This window comes from Phalacrocorax aristotelis, chromosome W (assembly GCF_949628215.1).
Source record: "Phalacrocorax aristotelis chromosome W, bGulAri2.1, whole genome shotgun sequence".
NCBI classification, from domain to species: Eukaryota; Metazoa; Chordata; class Aves; order Suliformes; family Phalacrocoracidae; genus Phalacrocorax; species Phalacrocorax aristotelis.
Window position 1 is genome coordinate 24,600,394 of NC_134310.1, and position 18,783 is coordinate 24,619,176.

The 18,783-nt window shown below is 37.3% G+C and overlaps 1 protein-coding gene across 4 annotated transcripts in view; it reads right to left on the bottom strand.

Moving 5' to 3' along the window:
- LOC142049448 (protein ARK2N-like) overlaps window positions 1–18,783 on the bottom strand; it is a 70,280-nt gene that overhangs the window by 11,418 nt on the left and 40,079 nt on the right. For 3 of the 4 annotated variants that reach the window (XR_012657721.1, XM_075077185.1, XM_075077186.1), the window contains exons 3-4: window positions 6,220–6,402; window positions 2,222–2,348 (exon numbers count right to left, since the gene is read on the bottom strand). Coding sequence is in view for 3 of the 4 variants with exons in the window: in XM_075077185.1 (XP_074933286.1) it covers window positions 2,222–2,348; window positions 6,220–6,402 (310 nt within the window). In the remaining variant the exon portion in view is untranslated. The other variant, XM_075077184.1, reaches the window with a different exon arrangement.

Here is an 18,783-nt window from a genome sequence, read left to right on the forward strand (position 1 = left end):
AAAAAATTAGGAATAAGAGACTGGAACTCTAACATACATAGGGATTTTTTTTCTTTTACAAAGCTTTCTTTTAAGAAGAAATATTTTTAAGCATAACTGACAAGAAAAGCTCATAGCCAAAGCAAACTGAATATGATATTCGGTCTCGGGGACTATGGTCCATTGTTCTGATACAGAACAGTCCTCAGTGCTTAGGCAAAGACAATACTAACTTTTCTCCCTGAAGATGACAAAAAGCAAGCTATAAATTATTTCATAGAAATGATACCTCACAAAAATATAAGTGTTTATCCTCAAACAAGTCACACAAGCAGCCAATAGCAAAACGTTCAATCAAACAGCTTAGGGAACATGCTTTCCTGTCTGTAGCTAAGGGGAAGATACCAAGTAAAGGTAACCAAAAAAAGGAAAAAAAACCCCCAAAACCAAAAACAGAAAAAAACCCTGAGGAAGACTGTTATATACACATGCATGATTGAAAAAAACATCTATTGAACAAAAATTAAACGAACTGAAAAACATGATGTGGTATCCTAAGTAGATGCCAAGTAATATTCCAGTGATGAGTAACACCACTGGCAATCTGAAAAACTACAAATGATGGACAAACTCTAGGGTGTCACGACTCACACCAGTCCAATAACAACATGGAATATGCAGCATAATAAAATACAGTGTGAGCAAAAGAACTGAATCCAAACACCATACCAACTAAGCATTGAAAAAATACTGATCAAAACCCTAAGCCTTTTCCAAACAACCACGCTGTCAGAAGCCCATCAATATTTCATAACTGCAAGCCTAGACCTGCAAGAGAAATAAAACTCTAAATAGGATTCGAACAAGTGAAATGTGTGAGTATTCAATGGAGCCAGTAAGAACTAGTCTTCAGGAGATGGCAGATAAACAGATTTTAAACAGCAACTCCATATTTACTTACCATTTCCATTCTTGTACATGCTTTTGGACAGGAGACCTCAAGCAGAAGGGTTGTGTGCACATAGTGCTAGACAGATTTACATGAATTAGTAGTGGAAGACAAGTCCACACTGCTTATCATTGGACAAAGATCCCCTAAGCCCTGGTCTGCTGGATAAACAGCCAGGAGAGCTATTTCCTAATGAATTAGTATCTTCCAAAATATTTAGCCATGCAAGGACTTTCAGTATTCTAAAAGCAAAGACTAAATCTCTCTTCCTTCAGCACCTTAAAATTTCATTTTTTCACATCCAACAGTACTGGATTATGCCTACACTATCTGTACAGTTCCCTACCTGAGAGATCAGGTCCTGCACACCTTCCTTCTTCCTTTTCTCAAGAAAGATGCAGTGAAGGGACAATGAGGAACAGCTCTGTTCATTGTTCCTCATGCCCCTTTTCCGCCTCCAAGCATCCACCAGGCAGCAGACTAGTTTTAGAAACAGCTTGTCTATATACCGTTTTAACTTGCTTTTATTCCACCAAATTAACCTTCCATACTATATGAAAATGCCAGTTCAACTACTTCATAATACCTCAAGCCAAGGAAAGATCATAGACTAAAGATGAAGAGTAACATCAAAAACTGCCTATCAAGACTAACAGCTGAAGCACAGCTGGACAGCTTTCTATCTGAGCTTGAGAGAAACCTCTGGCTTCCTTATCCTCATCTACTTTGGAGATTTGAAGTCTCTTGTATCTTGAAATAAAACCAAGATTCATAAGGATCCGATTTTTAATCTAAAGGGGCTATCTTATGACATTAGCCATTGAAAAACTGATAGTATTTTTTACAACTACTGATTAATGAAATAAACTGGAAGCTGATTAAATGCTTAAAGTGAATATTTTGAAAGGAAACAACCCACATAAATATTTTTGTTTATGTATTTGCATATTCACACTACACCCTTAAAATCTGAATTCCTGATGTATACAAATTTGGTATCTCAATATTCGGTATTTTAATACTACATATGTTTAGCCTGTTAATGTTTGATATCGAATCACAAGCTTAAGCTGAATACTAGAATGTTACCAACTTGATAAAAGAACACATTCAGAGATCACCATGACCAGCAGCATAGAAAAAACAAGTGCAATGTTTGCTACCTTTTGGGCATCAGTCATGGATGGATAACAACAGAAGTGGAAGTCAGCAGGTTTTTCTGTATTCATTTTGGCAACACAGATATTCTGATAAAATGAAAGAAATATTAGAGCAAGAAAAAGGAATTCATACCTGGCACGTTCCTGAATTCCAACAATCTCTACTTCACTATCAGAAGAGGCAATATTAATTTCTTCACTGATCTGGGCATTACCGGAAGAGGTTTTGTCACTTGCAAGGAAGCCTGGATCCAAATGACCTACAGATGGGGAAAACGCAAATACAGCCAATGTTTTACAGTTTACACAATGCAGAAATCAGCTGGAAAAGGAATTTCCCAAGCTAACAAAAGACCAAAACACTGAGATTGGAAAAGTCTTATTAGATTAAGCTATCCAACTTTCACTTCATCACCTGATACAGGATGACCACTGGATTTATCCAGTCTCAACAGCTCTAGTGATGGTGTTATCACACAAATGTGAACAAAGCCTGACTATTGCATCAAGAACACTTGATGTAATTAGGCTTTCCAGCTGTTATTTTACAACAATGCTAAGAGTCAGACTGTGCCTAAACCTCTTTGAAATAAAGAAACACAACAATCTATTGTCAATAAATCAAACTCGATGATATTGTGGCAAACAAAGCCTATAGGCTGGACAGAAACATCATGTACACCAAAGAAAATTAATTTTCTTTTTAAAAAAAACAACAAAAAAAAATAGAACAACAGCAGAAGCTGGTCAATGAAAAAAACCAACAAACCCATCAGTTTCTGGTTGCACTGCTTCACACATCTGCTCTAACATTATTACAATTACTTGAAAAAAAAAATCTGTTTGTCATAAGTTCCATATACAGCAGTGTTGCTTTTTTATTACAGTTCCTCAATGCTATCCAGTTCATCAGTCTGTCAAACAAGTCCTTTCTAAATACTCACGAGTGTGGCAGGTTTTGTCTTTTCTGCCAAGTACTGCTAAGAAGGTTCTTCACCACAATTAGTGACGCTGTGTTGTGACATATTAAATAATACTTGCATGGAAAACAAACCAGCAAAAATTATTATTTGTTTTACAGAAAATAAATGTTTTTTAAAAATCAATTTAAAAATATTTCAATAAAAAGAGGTAACTTCTACTTTTTTTTTTCTTAAAAAAAATATTACTTCTGTCTCTCTTCAGCAGTAACCTGGGGGCGCTGGGCAACCCTGAAGCAGATGAGAGTACCTACTTTACCTACTTCTTGGAAACCACTCGCTCAGCTGTATTACACAGGGGAAGAATCATTTATCAAGCAGGAAATTTGAGATTAGAGGAATATATTACATATATCTAGTCTGACTGGACACCTCTTCAAAGATGAGAGGAGGATGATGCAATAACAATCCACTGAATTTCAAAGGTGCGTGCACATGCAGAACTGATTATACTCCCAGGTAGATCAAGAGGACACGGAGAGAAGAAATGAAACTTGAAACAAGTGCTAGGGAAACCTTCTAATGACTGCTTAAAGTACTTTGAAAAGATGCAAGCAAATAGAGGGGCAGAGACCATACTGTATATTCAGTTTTTGGAAAGCAAAGACCCTTGGTGCAACATCTGATCAGGGTTAGCAAGGGAAGGAAACCTGTGTGCTGTTATGTACCCGAAGGAGGAATTTCCACCTCACAAGAAAAAAAAGATTTGTCAGCTGAACTTAAAATGAATTAATAGCCCAGGCAGACTTTTCCTAACATTACACTTCAGCCAAACATTTCTTGGCAAACATCACTGACTGCCAGAAAGTCCCAAAATAGGTCACGGGTATTTCTTTACTAGAAGTGGCTGGGCACACTGTGAAACATGAAATGGAAGCGCTCAGAGGCTTTGATTCATGTGCTGGCGATGCAAACCAGGAGCTTTATGTGACCACTGCCCTGGCAATTCACATCACCCTGCTCCTGAACGTTACTGCTGCTACAGCACAGGCAGCAGAACAGCAACATAATCCTTGGTCGTTGATTCACACAAACTGGTATGGATATCAACCTGCTTTAATATTTTGTATTAATTTGTTAATGACGTACCACCATCCTGCACACTTTGCTAGACAGGTTAATGTCTGGCAGAGGGGCAAAGCAGACCACCTCTTAAACAGCCCCCAAATGAATCCCCAGAGGTATAAATGAGTACCCCAAAAGGGCTTTCATGTATATCATAGCTTTAAGTTCAGACAACAAAAAGATAATTAGCAGTAGAGAAACCATGATTAGCAGAGTAAATATTGCAACAGTAGCTGAGTGTAAATCAGGATTACAGCATACAGATAGATTTACAGCCTCTGGCCATACAAATTTCATGCCTAATAACATGCCTCACTTAATTTCTTTGCATGAACATTAGAATGACGCACAAAGGAGATGTTTTGTTTGCCCTATAACATCAGGGCTTGCAAAATAGCCCAAAATATTTGCCCATGCACAAAGATATGATAGCGTGTCCTAGTAAGATTTTTCACTTAGATAAAGCTTATGTTGTTATTTTTCCATGGAAACACCTCATTTAATGTCTGTTAAACTAGATACAGGCTGAAGATTAAATTTGGGAACAAGATGTAAGATTTGAAAATTCTGCTTTCCAAATGCGCAATCCCAGACGTAGTAAGAAAAGGCCAGTACTGAAAAATGTGCAGTCAGAGGTGTATGGAGGCTACAGGGCTCTGGGGCAAGGTATATGCGGGAAGAAAAAGAGATTTATCCTTTCAGGTGTTGAAATGGCTGTAGCACCGGGAGCAAATTTGTCTGGACACGTTCCCATAGGGTCAGGAATGAAGACATTTCTTGAAGTTTTCTAGTTTTCTTCTGCCTGGCAACCTCTCCCTTGCAAGTCCCCTTGGATATAGGTGGAGGAAGGAAGACAAATTTCTACCTGCATGACAGAAGGTAATTCATAAGCAGACAGTAGAAGAAAGCTTGGTAAGAAATATTACTTGTTATTTCCTTACAGTCCTTTGAAGTACCAATCCATTAGTGCTGTATAATAAAGTTAATTTCAGCTGTTCTAACTGTTTAATAAATCACTTTTATAAAGGAGGGGGCTTGTTAGGGTCAAATAGCTAACTATCCAGTCAGCTTCTATCATACAAACAAGCTTGGAAAACACTGGCTAGCTGCAAAAAGGCTGGAACAACATCCAGCCACAGACCACAATGAAAACAATGCAACAGAGATTCTCATATTCAAATAATGGACTTTTCCACTATAGAATAATGAAACATTTCTTTCAAAATCTGCCACATACTTGTATTTCTTTAAGCCTTATAGACATTGAAAACATGAGTGGAAAGGAAGGCAATATGTTGGCATACAAGGCTATGGGATGAAGTCAATAAGAAATATTCCGTGTTAGCTCTCTGCATCCACAACACAGTAGCATTTCATTTGTTTAACTCTCTTGTTAGTGAAGAGCTGCAAGCACTTAGTGAAGCTAAACAATTTTTATGAGCTACATGAACTCTGATTTCTTCCACAGTATTCCTGCTCTTGCTTTCTTGAAGGAAATTTCTTTGCTGTCTCTTGATGCTAAGCCCACTTACCAGCACCTTTTCACCCTTTGTCTTTATCTGATGCTGGTCTGTCCAATTTTCTAAGGTATGTTAGAAATGCAGATGGAATATGGGAAGAATTAATGCTTGTATTTTAAAGAAATAGAGACAAAGACGACATACACAGACAATTACAATACTTAAAATGAGATTATGATGGGTTTACTAGCTGGTGGCATGGGGTGTCATAATCAACCATTCAGTAACAAGCTTAGCTCACTTTTTTTTTTAAATAAAAATAAAAAAAACCACAAAACACCAAAACCCCAGACCTAAGTTCCAAAAAGTAATTAGAGGGAAAAGGAGGAGAACAAATAATTAAGAAAATTAGTGTCAAAAATACATTACAGGAATCTGTCAATTTTTATCAGTTGTATTTTGGAATAAATATCAGACCTTTTTAATAAGCACCTGTACTGTTTTATTGCAAAATCCACACAGGGAGCTTTTAACTGTATAAACTACAAAAATACTGAAAGCAAGAAAGGGAGAGACACCAACTGAGATGCTGGAACAAATGTCAGAGGAAGATAATTTAAACAAACCTGTATCAGCATTTAGTTCATCTAGCAGCCCTCTGGTTCTCCAGGTAGATCCCGAGTCTTGATTTCCTAAAGAATTATTGTGCTCTTGAACTACTGCAGCCGCCAACAGATTGTCCACATTTACCACTTCTGGGTCTGAATTTGTGTCTGATATATCATAATGAGCTACAACTGGAGGTCCATCTGCAGAAGAAAAGAAAAGCAACACATATTAGAAGTCAGCATACTGTGAAAGACACCTTTGAAAGTACAAATAATTTGTTTAAGGATTAATGTAATCTACATGAAGCTCTTAAAGAACTATAAATTATATTAATTCTTAAACTTCAGTTAACGAACACAGTCTGAGATTACAGACATTTTAACCTTTACATACACAGACAACAAATGTAAGAAAAACACGTTTATCAATGTATCAGTTATTTGTGTATTATCTTTTACATTAACACAAACATCTCCATATCTGACAATGTTCCATTTACAATCTTGAAAGGATAAAACCTTCAGTTTAAAATAAAAAATAATAAGTTACAGGACATTAAATTTAGCAAGACATTTATCTAGAGAACTTTACAAAACTCAAGTGACAGCTTACATTACTTTAGGGTTGATTGAATAGAACTAAATTTTTTATATTATTGATCCAGTGACAATAAATTTAACATTAGGCAACTTTCATTTCATAACATTTACCTGTCAAGGACAGGGGTATTTTTCAAAATGGCAATGTTTTTGGCGTTGTTTTTTTAAGATCAAGAATAAGAAGACACAAAACTATAATGTGCAGTGGTAAATATGCTTTTAATTCAGTATGATCACCATATGCATTTTTGGCCATCAAAGTGAAGGGGGAAAGAGGGAGAGAAAATTGCTTACATGATTCTGAAATCTATTCTTGAAGAATAACAAAAAGCTGGTTTTAGTCTATTTTGTTTGTGAGGAATGAAAATCACTTATAGTTGGAAAGCATGCTAGAAACAGAGGAGGCTCAGAAAAAAAAAAAGGTCAAATTCAAGACAAGGATTAATGTGGAAGCCAAGACAGAATGGATAAATATTGTAATTTTGAAATGATGCACATTTTAACTCAAATGCCTTGTCTCAGCTATAGCTTATCGACTCAGAGTGGATGAAAGTGGCTGGAGTTCCTACTCCCCAAATGGCAGAATCAAAACTTTCTTTGCACCAAGACTTCATCCACAAAAACGAGTATGAAATAGAAAAACAGGTTGGGCCAAAGCTCAGTTGCTTTGCTACTGCAGTTCTTTAACTCCAAGGAAGTTCTGGCAGCTAAGTGTCTGCAGGACTTTTCTGTTGTGGGTATGATACATAGAGGGTATAATTTGTATGGGATAATATAAAATAATCATAAACTAATAATGTGTTTAGGAAGAGAGGATATTCAGAATTACAAAATTACTAAAGAAATCCTTAGAAGTTACAAAGAATAAAATGAAAAGACTTTTCAGGAAAGACTGGTTTCTTTTAGGAGTGTTACGTGCCTGTTGAAGACAGAAAGAACATGATGAACTAAGAGTTTCAAATTTAGTTCTCTGAAAAGCTGCTTCTACTGAGGTTTTTAGGGTGGGGTTTTTTTGTTAGTGGTTGGGTGGTTTTTTTGTTTGTTTGGTTGATTTTTTTCTTTTGTAACTTGGTCCCTGAAATATAATTCAACCCACTATTTTAAGAAACACCTATTTTGTGATTAGCAACACACTTCATTAAAGAGTGACCATATTGCTTAAGTCGTACTAAAGATCAGTTTTGCAACAAGGTATGAAGATATTCACAAAATATTTCTAATCAGAACTGCCTCCAAAACAACAATTTCATAAAGCAGTATTATATTACAAACTTAAAACAGACCAGACAAAAGTAAATGTGTAATTAAATGCCAACGTATTCAAGACCAAACTGTTTGCAACATGAAACACTGATGATTATGACTGGAGAAGAAGTCCTGATAATTAACTGAAAGGCAATCTTTGTCTTTTAAAAAGGCAATTACAAAATAATGGAATACCAAGTTCAAAATTAAGCTGGCTGATGTTCAGTTAATTATTAGTGAAAGCCAATGATTAAATTACATGCAGAAGTTACAACTGGACTGAATTATGAGAGGCATGTTTTCTTTCAGTCTTATCAGAGTTCAGCGTGAACATATAGAATGTGATCTATAAAAATAACTAGTCAAGTGCAGAAGATACGAGGGTCAAGTACAATATTGACTATTTGACCATTTTTTTTAATAGGTTATCTAAAGTTTCAGGAACTATGTACTGTTCCTTCAGGTCTTTGTTTCTCTCGCTTCTTACCAAGCTCTCCAAAAGCAGAAGCAAAATTTGATTTTAAATAGATGTAAAATTTAAATAGAAGTTAAATTATATTTGGACAAAAGGCATCAATAGTCTCAAGTCAAAATTGTACCACTCCTACATGTATAATCATGCAAAAAATGTATAATAAATGTATATACATGCAGAGTGATATTCTCATCACCTACCCATAGAAATAACTTGTGTGAAAGTCTTCATCAGTAGGAAATACAAGCATAAACTTGTTATCTGTAGCTCCACTTGTATCTTCCACACTTCCAAACAGCACACCTTATAACTTAGCTTAAATTTAGTATACATCAAACAGACAAAAATATTTTCAATACATACTGTATTTATATTTGTCAGTGTAATAGCCACCAATTTAACAATCTGGAAAAACCAAGCTGCCTCTTTACAAAGCAGTCACAGCAGAGATCTATTTTTGTTTTTCTCAGCCTTGCCTTTCGGGATCAGATTTGGAAATGGAAGGTCCCTGATACCAGGGTTATCCATACCTATCACCAGTAAATGACCAACGAGGCCAAGATAACAACAATGCTGCAACAAATCCTAGGATTCCCAGTATGTATAAGAGAAGAAATAAGCAGCAAATGCATACGTGTGCTTAAAAAAAAAAACAAAACCAAAACCCAACCCAATAAACCAATATAAGTTGTCTACAACTACAACTAGATGAAATTTGCAGTGAAGGCATATTTAAAAAATCCTCTAAAAATCCTTCATTCTCAAAAGCCTGTTTCTTTTTCAGTGCTACAAGGACAGAAGTTAAATTTGGAAATAAATAATACTTCCCTAGCCAACTACGTGATCATCTAATGATGTGATACAAAGCAAATGTGGCTTCAGCTAAGAAATAAATGAAAAAATGCTTTCAGATTGAAAAGGTAAAAGGATGAACTACAACCATACCTGTAACTTATCTCTTCTTTACAACAGGGCCACTCCCTGTAATTACTGACTGTAACAGGATTTCAACAGATAGAAAAACAGACACCGACACAAACCATGCCAGACTCAAAATTTAATGTAGCACAATTAGGAGGTTTCCTGGTCAGTAATTTAAACAATCTATTTAAGAAAAACCACATCTTCTGAGAAGCCAAGGTAGCTGGAAGACTTACATTTCCCTGGTGATAAGCTTTAATTCATTTATAAAACAATAAATGCTTGAAAAAGACAAGGCTGAAAGTTAATAAGTACCAGCAGCAAAATACAGCTGTTGACATTTAATGTTAACAGGGGGAAAGAGAGACTGCCTTTTTTTTTTTTTTTTTTAAAGAATTCAGAAGCAGAGGTCATTATGGAGACAACATTATGGGGACTGGAAGTGTGGATTAGATGACTGGACAGTAGGGTGGATAGAGAAGTGGCACAACAACAGAACTCAGAGGGTCATGATCAACGGGGCAGAGTCTGGTTGGAGGCCTGTCACCAGTGGTGTTCCCGGGGGTCTGTACTGGCTCAAGTCCTGTTCAACATATTCATCAATGACCTGGACAAAGGGACAGTGTACCCTCAGCAAGTTCACCGAGGAATTTCAGCCTGGAAATTGCAGCCTGGAGCATCATCATCTCCCCTCTTTCCCCAGCACACAGAAAGAGCTTAGACAACCACCTTAGACAAGGCACCTAAATTTTACACTGCTGAAGTTCAGCAAGATGAATTCTAGCCTTCAGGACGGGATTTAAACTTCACTATATTTTCTCTACAACTAGTGGAAAAAGACTGAAATCTCCAGGGGACTATCCTGACTGAAGTAATTTCAAAATTAAAAGCCTAATTTTGGTGGTCTGAATTGCCCTCTGGAGTCGTCAAAGATTTGCAGCTTGCTCAAGGCTAACAAGTAGAGGAGCTCAGCTTTGCTGAAAACAACACTCCCCTGAAATTACTGAGCTATTTTTAACTGGTAAATTATTGAGGAGTTAAAAAATAGTGTTTAGGAATTCTTTCATGAAACATACAAAAGATAAAAAGGCAACATACAGAGGCACCCAGATAATTGCAAGTCCAAGGAGACACGACTTCTTCCAGCCTCACCTCTGCATCTTCACTTGAACAAAGGTACTGCTTTGCCTCAATCTCAGTACTCTGAACTAAATTGCACTTATTTTTATATAACAAAAGAGAATAGTGAGACATTTTAAAATAATAAAAGATGCTAGAATGCCCTCATTTACACTTGACACTTAAATTTAAGACAAACTCCGTTTACTTCAAGGTTAAGCAAAACATAGACTAGACTTCAATACATATATAAGTTTTAAGGTCAGATGATTATAGTAATTGAAATAATCTTATTTTGTGTGCCAAAACCTAGAATATTCATCTTAAGTGACTTGCCAAAATAGTTTTATAGTAGACATATCAGTAGCTTTGATTCAAATGGAAAGGCTTCATATACAAGACTACAGGCTGAAGTGACAGTCTTTTTGTTTTACATAAACAATACAAACCTGGTATTTAAAACATGATCCAGAACTGCAGTTTCATAAAGTATGAGCAGATCAAATGGCATAAACAAGCTGAACCATAAAATAATTCCCAAAGAGGGCTGGGGGGCAGGAGATCTGTGCTTTTTTATGTTGTTTAGCAACATGAAACACTTAATTACTATTTTTATTTATTTATTCCAGATTACAGTATTTACATTTCAAAATTTACAGGGTTAGGCAAAGAATACATTGTAAATACAATAAAAAACCCAATAGTAATGTAACAACATTCTAAAAATAATAAAGTAAACAAAATGTTATCGATTAATCCACTTTCCTCACATTTTCCTTAATTTCACACAATAAAGCTTTTGTGTTTGGGTGTTTGGTTTTTTTTTTACCATAACAAAATAATAAAGTCAAAACATGATCAAAGGAATACCTGTTCTCTAGACTGGATCATTTTTAATATATCAAAAGAAATCTCAAAAATTCAAGTCTTGCTGATCAACATGCATTCTTTCAGACTCTGATGACTAGATGGAAAATATCTTGGATTTGTTTTACCAAATTATATCTAAGACATAATAAAGTCTTTTTCATTGTGCATTAAGCAAAGCCACATGGAACATGGCTGAGTATTGAAAATATCAGGTGTTGTGCACTTTATATCTCATTATAGGATTTATTTTTGCTGATGCCACCTAATGATTCATTAATTATGAAAGCAGATGTATTAGATCTCTTCCTCAGTTTTACTTGCAAAAGTGTATCAGGAGAGTTTTAGAAACCATCACACCCTACTCTTACATAGCTATCACAGTTAAAAAAAATATCCCTATATAAATACAATGTACATTAGGAAAAGGCAGATAAACACGCACCCCATGCACACCCCTCCAGAAAACATCACACTTTTTGCAAATACAAACTGCATCTTCCCATGGAAAGACTGGTACAGCCTCAATGCAAAACTTCTGATGGTCCAGACTAACCCCCTGCTCCTTCAACCTGCAAGATTTAACAGAGCACTTGAAATTGCTTTTACTTAATAAGCCTATTATCCATGTGCCTTCATTTTGCTGAACTAACACTATAAGACTAATAAAATTTTGTGAGAAAGACCAGTTTCTAGCTGCATATTTTGCAAAGTACTATCCATCTCTATCAATCAACCTGAATATTTTAGCTTCTACAGTACAAATTACACAGCACATTTATTTTAATACTTCTAAATGGAACTGCAGCAGTCACAGTGCAGACCTTGATTATTTTAAAAACATCTACTCAACTGGCCTGATGTACACACACTCATCAGGCAAAGATTCCCCTTAAAGTCAGCTGAACGATTCTCCGACCAAAAACTACAGAATAAGTTCAATTTCTAATGAGGTGAAATGCTAGCCCCACTGAAATTAGTAGAAATTTTCTACTGGTTTTAATAGGGCTAGGATTTAATTTCTTAATGCCCTTGAAATATTACTTAAAGATTTACAGTATGTGAATACAGGAAGAGAAAATATTTTATGGAACATATGGAATGCATCGAGCTCTGCCTTGAAGTGGAAGGAGAACAAGTTGAAAGCTTGTGGGTAAAAATTAAGGGACAGCCAAATATGGGCGACACTGTTGTGGGTGTTTGCTACAGGCCACCTGACCAAGAAGAGGAAGTTGATGAAGCCTTCTACAGACAGCTGGAAGTAGCCTCATAATCACAGGCCCTGGTCCTCGTGGGGAATTCAACCACCCTGATATTTGCTGGAAAAGCAACATGGCAAGGTGTGCATGATCCAGGAGGTTCCTGCAGAGCATCAAGGACATTTTTTTGATGCAAGTGGTGGAGGAGCCAATGAGGCGAGATGTGCTGCTCAACCTTATCCTAACAAGGAAGGGCTGGTTGAGGGTGTGAGAGTTGGGGGTAGCCTTGTCTGCAGTGACCACGAGATGGTCAAGTTTAGGATACTGCGAGGTAGAAGCAGGGCTATGAGTCCAGTTACAACCTTGGACTTCAAGAGGGCCAACTTTGGCCTCTTCAAAGACCTGCTTGGAGAAATCCCATAGGCTAGGGCTCTGGAAGGCAGGGGGGTTCAAGAGAGCTGGTCACTATTCAAGGACCACTTCCTCTGAGCTCAAGATCGGTGCATCCCCAGGAGGAAGTCATCAGGCAGAGGAGCCAGGAGACCTGCATGGATGAGCAAAGAGCTTCTAGAGAAACTCAAATGGAAGAGGGAGGTACACAGTATGTGGAAAAAGGGACTGGCCACTTGGGAGGAATATAGGAATATTGTCAGAGTATGCAGAGATGCAACGAGGAAGGCCAAGGCCCACTTGGAATCAAATCTGGCAATGCATGTCAAAGATAACAAGAATGGCTTCTTTAAATACATCAGCAGTAAAAGGAAGACTGCAGACACAGTGGGCCCACTGCTGAACAAGGAAGGGGCCCTGGTAAAGCAGGATGCAGAGAAGGCAGAGTTACTGAATGCCTTCTTTGCCTCTGTCTTTACTGCTAAGGCTGGCCCTTAGGCCAAAGACAAAGGAAGACTTAACATCGGTTGAGAAGGACCGGGTCAGAGATCACCTAGGCAAACTGGATCCTCGCAAATCCTTGGGCCCCGATGGGATGCGCCCCCACGGGTGCTGAGGGAGTTGGCGGATGTTCTTGCTGAGCCACTCTCCATCATCTTTGAAAGGTCGTGAAGGACAGGAGAGGTGCCCGAGGACTGGAAGACAATGTCACTCCAGTCTTCAAAAAGGGCAAGAAGGAGGACCCGGGAAACTATAGGCCAGTCAGCCTCACCTCCATCCCCAGAAAGGTGATGGAACAGTTCATCCTGGAGGTCATCTCCAGGCATGTAGAGGAAAAGAAGGCTATCAGAAGTAGTTAACATGGTTTCACTAAGGGAAGGTCATGCTTGACCAACCTGATAGCCTTCTATGATGGCATGACTGGCTGTGTAGATGAAGGGAGAGCAGTGGATGTTGTCTACCTTGACTTCAGTAAGGCATTTGACATGGTCTCCCATAGCACCCTCACAGGCAAGCTAAGGAAGCGTGGGTTGGATGAGAGGACAGTGAGGTGGATTGAGAACTGGCTCAACAACAGAACTCAGAGGGTCATGATCAACGGGGCAGAGTTTGGATGGAGGCCTATCACTAGTGGTGTTCCCCAGGGGTCTGTGCTGGGTCCAGTCCTGTTCAACATATTCATCAATGACCTGGATGATGGGATAGAGTGTAACCTCAGCAAGTTTGCTGATGATACCAAGCTGGGAGGAGTGGGTGATACACCAGAAGGCTGCACTGCCATCCAGCATGCTTACAGACATACTGAGTTAAGGGACTCTTACACATTAAAAGAAACCAGTCACTGCAAAAAGCTGCTTCAGCATGCATGGGAAGACTTGTAAAGTTGTCATGCTTTAAAATATGCTGCTCTTATCATCATAAAGTTTTATATATATATGAACACCAGAAGGATGTAATTTTTTAATACCTTAATCTTACCTGAAGGATCTTAAACTTTACACAGATGAGGACAAGTTTATTAAATTGTAATCAAACATAAAATAACTAATTTAACTTTTACCTATAGTTAAAATGTACACAATGTCAGACAAGGGAGTTTTCTTGCAAGTTCATATCAAAATCTTTGTATCAAAATTATGCATGAAGATGTTCTGTAAAGAATTTATTCCAGTACTTAAGAACTGTCCTGCATAGTCTCTCAAACAATTATTCTGAAAGTAACACAGCTCTCTAACCTCATTTTTCTTTCTTTAATGAAGGCATCACATACATTATTCTTGGGCCAGGCTTACTTTTTGTTTGTTTTTTTTAAAAACACCAGTGTTAGTATTACATTGATAAGAAAAAGCATTTCTTGAGTTCCTGTTACAGGTTTGATGCCCCATGTAATTTGATAAAAAACTCCCACTGACTTCAGGGAAGGAAAAGAAAAAAAATCAGACCTACAGAAGATACAGTGGTTCTTTCCAACAGGAAGAAAAGGAATTACACTAAAATAATTCAGAAAAAAAGGTGACTGGTTTAAAAAGCAAAATAACAGAGCTAAAGACCTATAGTGTTCTCTTAACTTAAACTATGTTTATGCAAAGACTTTCAATTTCTATTATTAGTTTCTAATTCAAATTAAAATTATTTCAGCAAGTTCTAACTGATGATAAATATACATTTTTGGTAGCTAGAGAAGTTACTTCACATGAAGAACTGCCTTAATGGAGAGGTGACAAAAAAAATCCCTGTGTATAGTGATAATAGTAAGAATTAAATATATATTTCTATTATATAGTTTAAATTAATCCTACTTCCATCATAACCGTTTCAAGCCTGCCTATTCAGGATAACTATCAGTATAAAAAAAAATCCAAACAGTAGCAAGTTATTGTTTTATTTAAATGCAACTCATGTTCTGGCATTCTCCATCACAAGTAATTATTTCAGTAGCATTCAGACATGGTTCAGAAGAGGTTCTTGCTGTCTCACCCAGATCAGCAACCCATACCTTCAGACCACCAGAGTGTTTACTAATCTGACTGTCAAGCCTTCCTTTAAATTCCTGTGCCAAGACTCAATCCATCCACCTACAGCTGCTTATCTTAAGAGTGACACAACTATTTTTATTCCAGCATGATGGATGCAGTTTGATCATATATACAGAAGGAAGCAGCAGTGCTTTGTGTGCACAGGTCATGCATGCACATGCAGTTGGGTGTGATTCATCTCACTTAACTTTAGCCAAAGGTCATCTATTCTAAACTGTTTAATGGAGGTTTAGACAACTAATTGAAGAGAAAGACACTGCTAGGCAGTATCCTCTGTAGGTGCTTATCTCTTCCCATTGACTCAGGAGATCCACAGCACAGCAAACTAGACACCTAAAATTAGAGATGACTTCCACCCAAACCAAACACACATATATGTATACATGTGTGTATTTGTGCACAAAATGTAAGACAGCTGCTTCCATAAGTATGCCATGTGCAACATAGCAGTGATATTAATAAACCCTCCGGACAGAAAAAGTACTAAACAGGAGACAAAAAAAATATTGTGCACATTTGTTATATATAGCTAAATAAGTTTATACTAAAGATTTATTACTTCTGCCTAAAAAGGAAGAAGAAAAAACTAATGTGTGAAATGTTCAAGCTGCAAAACTTGGGAGTAAACAGATAAAGAATGGTACGGGTCTGGTTCTCTAGGGTACTTTACATCTTTAAATATAAAACTTATTTCCTTATATAAATGTTTTAACATGCAAAAAGAGCATTTGGATTAATACTCTGAATGCTCCTATTGTAACAAAGAGCTCTACTGATTTTGGGGTATCTAAACAAGGATTCTAAGTTATATTTTCCCAAGTTTGGTGATGAAAGCTTAGGGTGGTTCCACCCCACATCTTTAAAGGTAATCATATGTGTGTGCTGGCACACGCGGGGTTTTTAAGCTACATATATATTCTCTATAAATTAAAAAACAACCCATGGTAATAAAACCCAAAAGAGAAAAATAAGAACTTATACAAAAGAAAAGCAAACCCTGTGTTCAGCATAATCCAAAGTAACATTAAGATTGCAAAGATCGGATTTTTTTACGTTTATGATTGATTCAGATCAGGCTCTGCAATATTCCCATTCTCTGGAAAGATAGGTGGAAAACTGTTATTAAGAGTTGATGGAAACTCTAGCGTAGCATCAACATTTTGATAGCCCACATAACAATTAAATGACTGCTGTGGAAGTACTTGGCTATCAGGCATCTGTATGAAAGCCCCTGACTGTGTGGTAGTGGGAATTCTTTGGCCAACTAGTTGAATTTTAGGTTCCCTGGGCTCCAGTTGTTGTTTGCTTTCTTCATCTGTGTCAAGACGGGTTAGCTTTTCTATCCACATGCGAAATTTCTCCTCTGTCTGCCTCTGCATCTTGGCAAAGCAGTTCATGGCCTCTTCTAGGACATTGCCTATGCAGTTCCTATCCCACACGGTGCCCCTGTCAAGCAATCCTGGAATTTCCCTGGTCGCTCCTCCAGATCCCCCAGCACGACTGAAGCCAGCTTTAAAGACATTGAGGCCATTTGATAAGACATCATTAAGCAAGAACATAATATTGTTTATTAAGACACATTAACTCAAGAAAACAAGCTTTTCTAATTGTGTCCCTTGGATATGACAACAGAGAAGGAATTAGCAAATATTAACCAACAGTATTACCATCAAAAAAACACAACACATTTTACACTCACTGAGGTTATAATAGAAATTTTGGCTTCAAAGTAATTTTTATTCTAGAATTCTCAGACTATGTTGTCACAAAGGTTTGTTTTTTTTTTAAATAAACCAAGTTAGTCCAATTCCCTTGCAATTTCTGTTTTGAATTTAACTGAAGGTGTCAAAAACATCATACAGTAACATGTTTAGCTCTGTTAAGCTGCGATGCAAAATACTACGGTTTAACTGATAAACCTGAATAATTATGCATATTTTACTTACATACTTGAACCCTTTTATAATGGACTGTTAAACATACACAAAATTGTACACAAGACAACAGAGCTAAAGGCAGATATAGTGATTGCAGCATCTAAAGTAACCAACCCCAAAGCTCTTGGTCTAATTTTGGAAAACACACAAAACACCAATGAAGGAAATACACAAAACACATACATACAAACACAAAATGATATGTGAATGCTATGCTAATACATGAGGTGAAATCAACCTCTGTTAGGTCTGATGGACACAGCTACATCACAGGGGTAATCTACATAACACGTAGGAGGGATCAACTTCACACCAACTATAAGCATGCCCTTCATCACATGAGCCACCAGCTGTACATCATCTCTAGCATTACTTCTAGCCAAGGCAGAAAACAGAGCACAGTTGGAAGGAAATTGTTCTCCTCTACATAACAATAACAAAAAGCAGTGGTATTGATAGAACTAATCCTTTTCCGGATGGCCTGAAGCTTTCCCCTGCAGAACAAATAAAGCCCGAGAAGTAACAAAAGTCCTATTGAGAGAAATTATTCCCAGATTTGGCGTGCCAGAAGTGACCTCCTCTGATAGGGGACCACACTTTGTGGCACAAGTAGTTCAACAAGTTAGTAAATTTTTAGAAATTAATTGGAAATTACATACAACTTATCGCCCGCAAGCAAGTGGGCAAGTAGAAAAGATGAATCATTTAATAAAGACACAATTGAGTAAAATCTGCCAGGAGACGAATTTAAGGTGGGATCAAACCCTCCCTATTGCGTTACTAAGGCTCCGAGTCAAGCCAAGAACTAAGGAAAAACTGAGTCCTTTTGAAATTCTATATGGGAGACCCTTTCAAACTAGATATCAAGGACAAGATCCCACCCAGGTAGGAGAGATTAATCTACAACAATATCTGATTGCATTGGGAAAACAATTACAAGAAGTAAATGGATTAGTGATGTCTACCAGAGCATGGGGGTTAGATTCCCCAGTGCATTTGTTCAAACCTGGAGATTGGGTTTATGTTAAAAACAGTTCAGGTGATCCTCTCGAAGAGAAGTGGAGCGGCCCTTTTCAAGTTCTGCTCACGACTTACACTGCGGTCAAGCTTGAGAGGCACGCTGCTTGGATCCACTACTCAAGAATTAAAAAGGCACCTGATGGACCATGGAAGTCCCAACCCGTAGGACCCACATCTATAAAGCTGACCCAAAACTAACATTAATATTGCTATGTTTTTGTCTTGAATTAATAAGTGCATTTACTCCCAGTTGGCCCCTGAGGAAAAAAGCG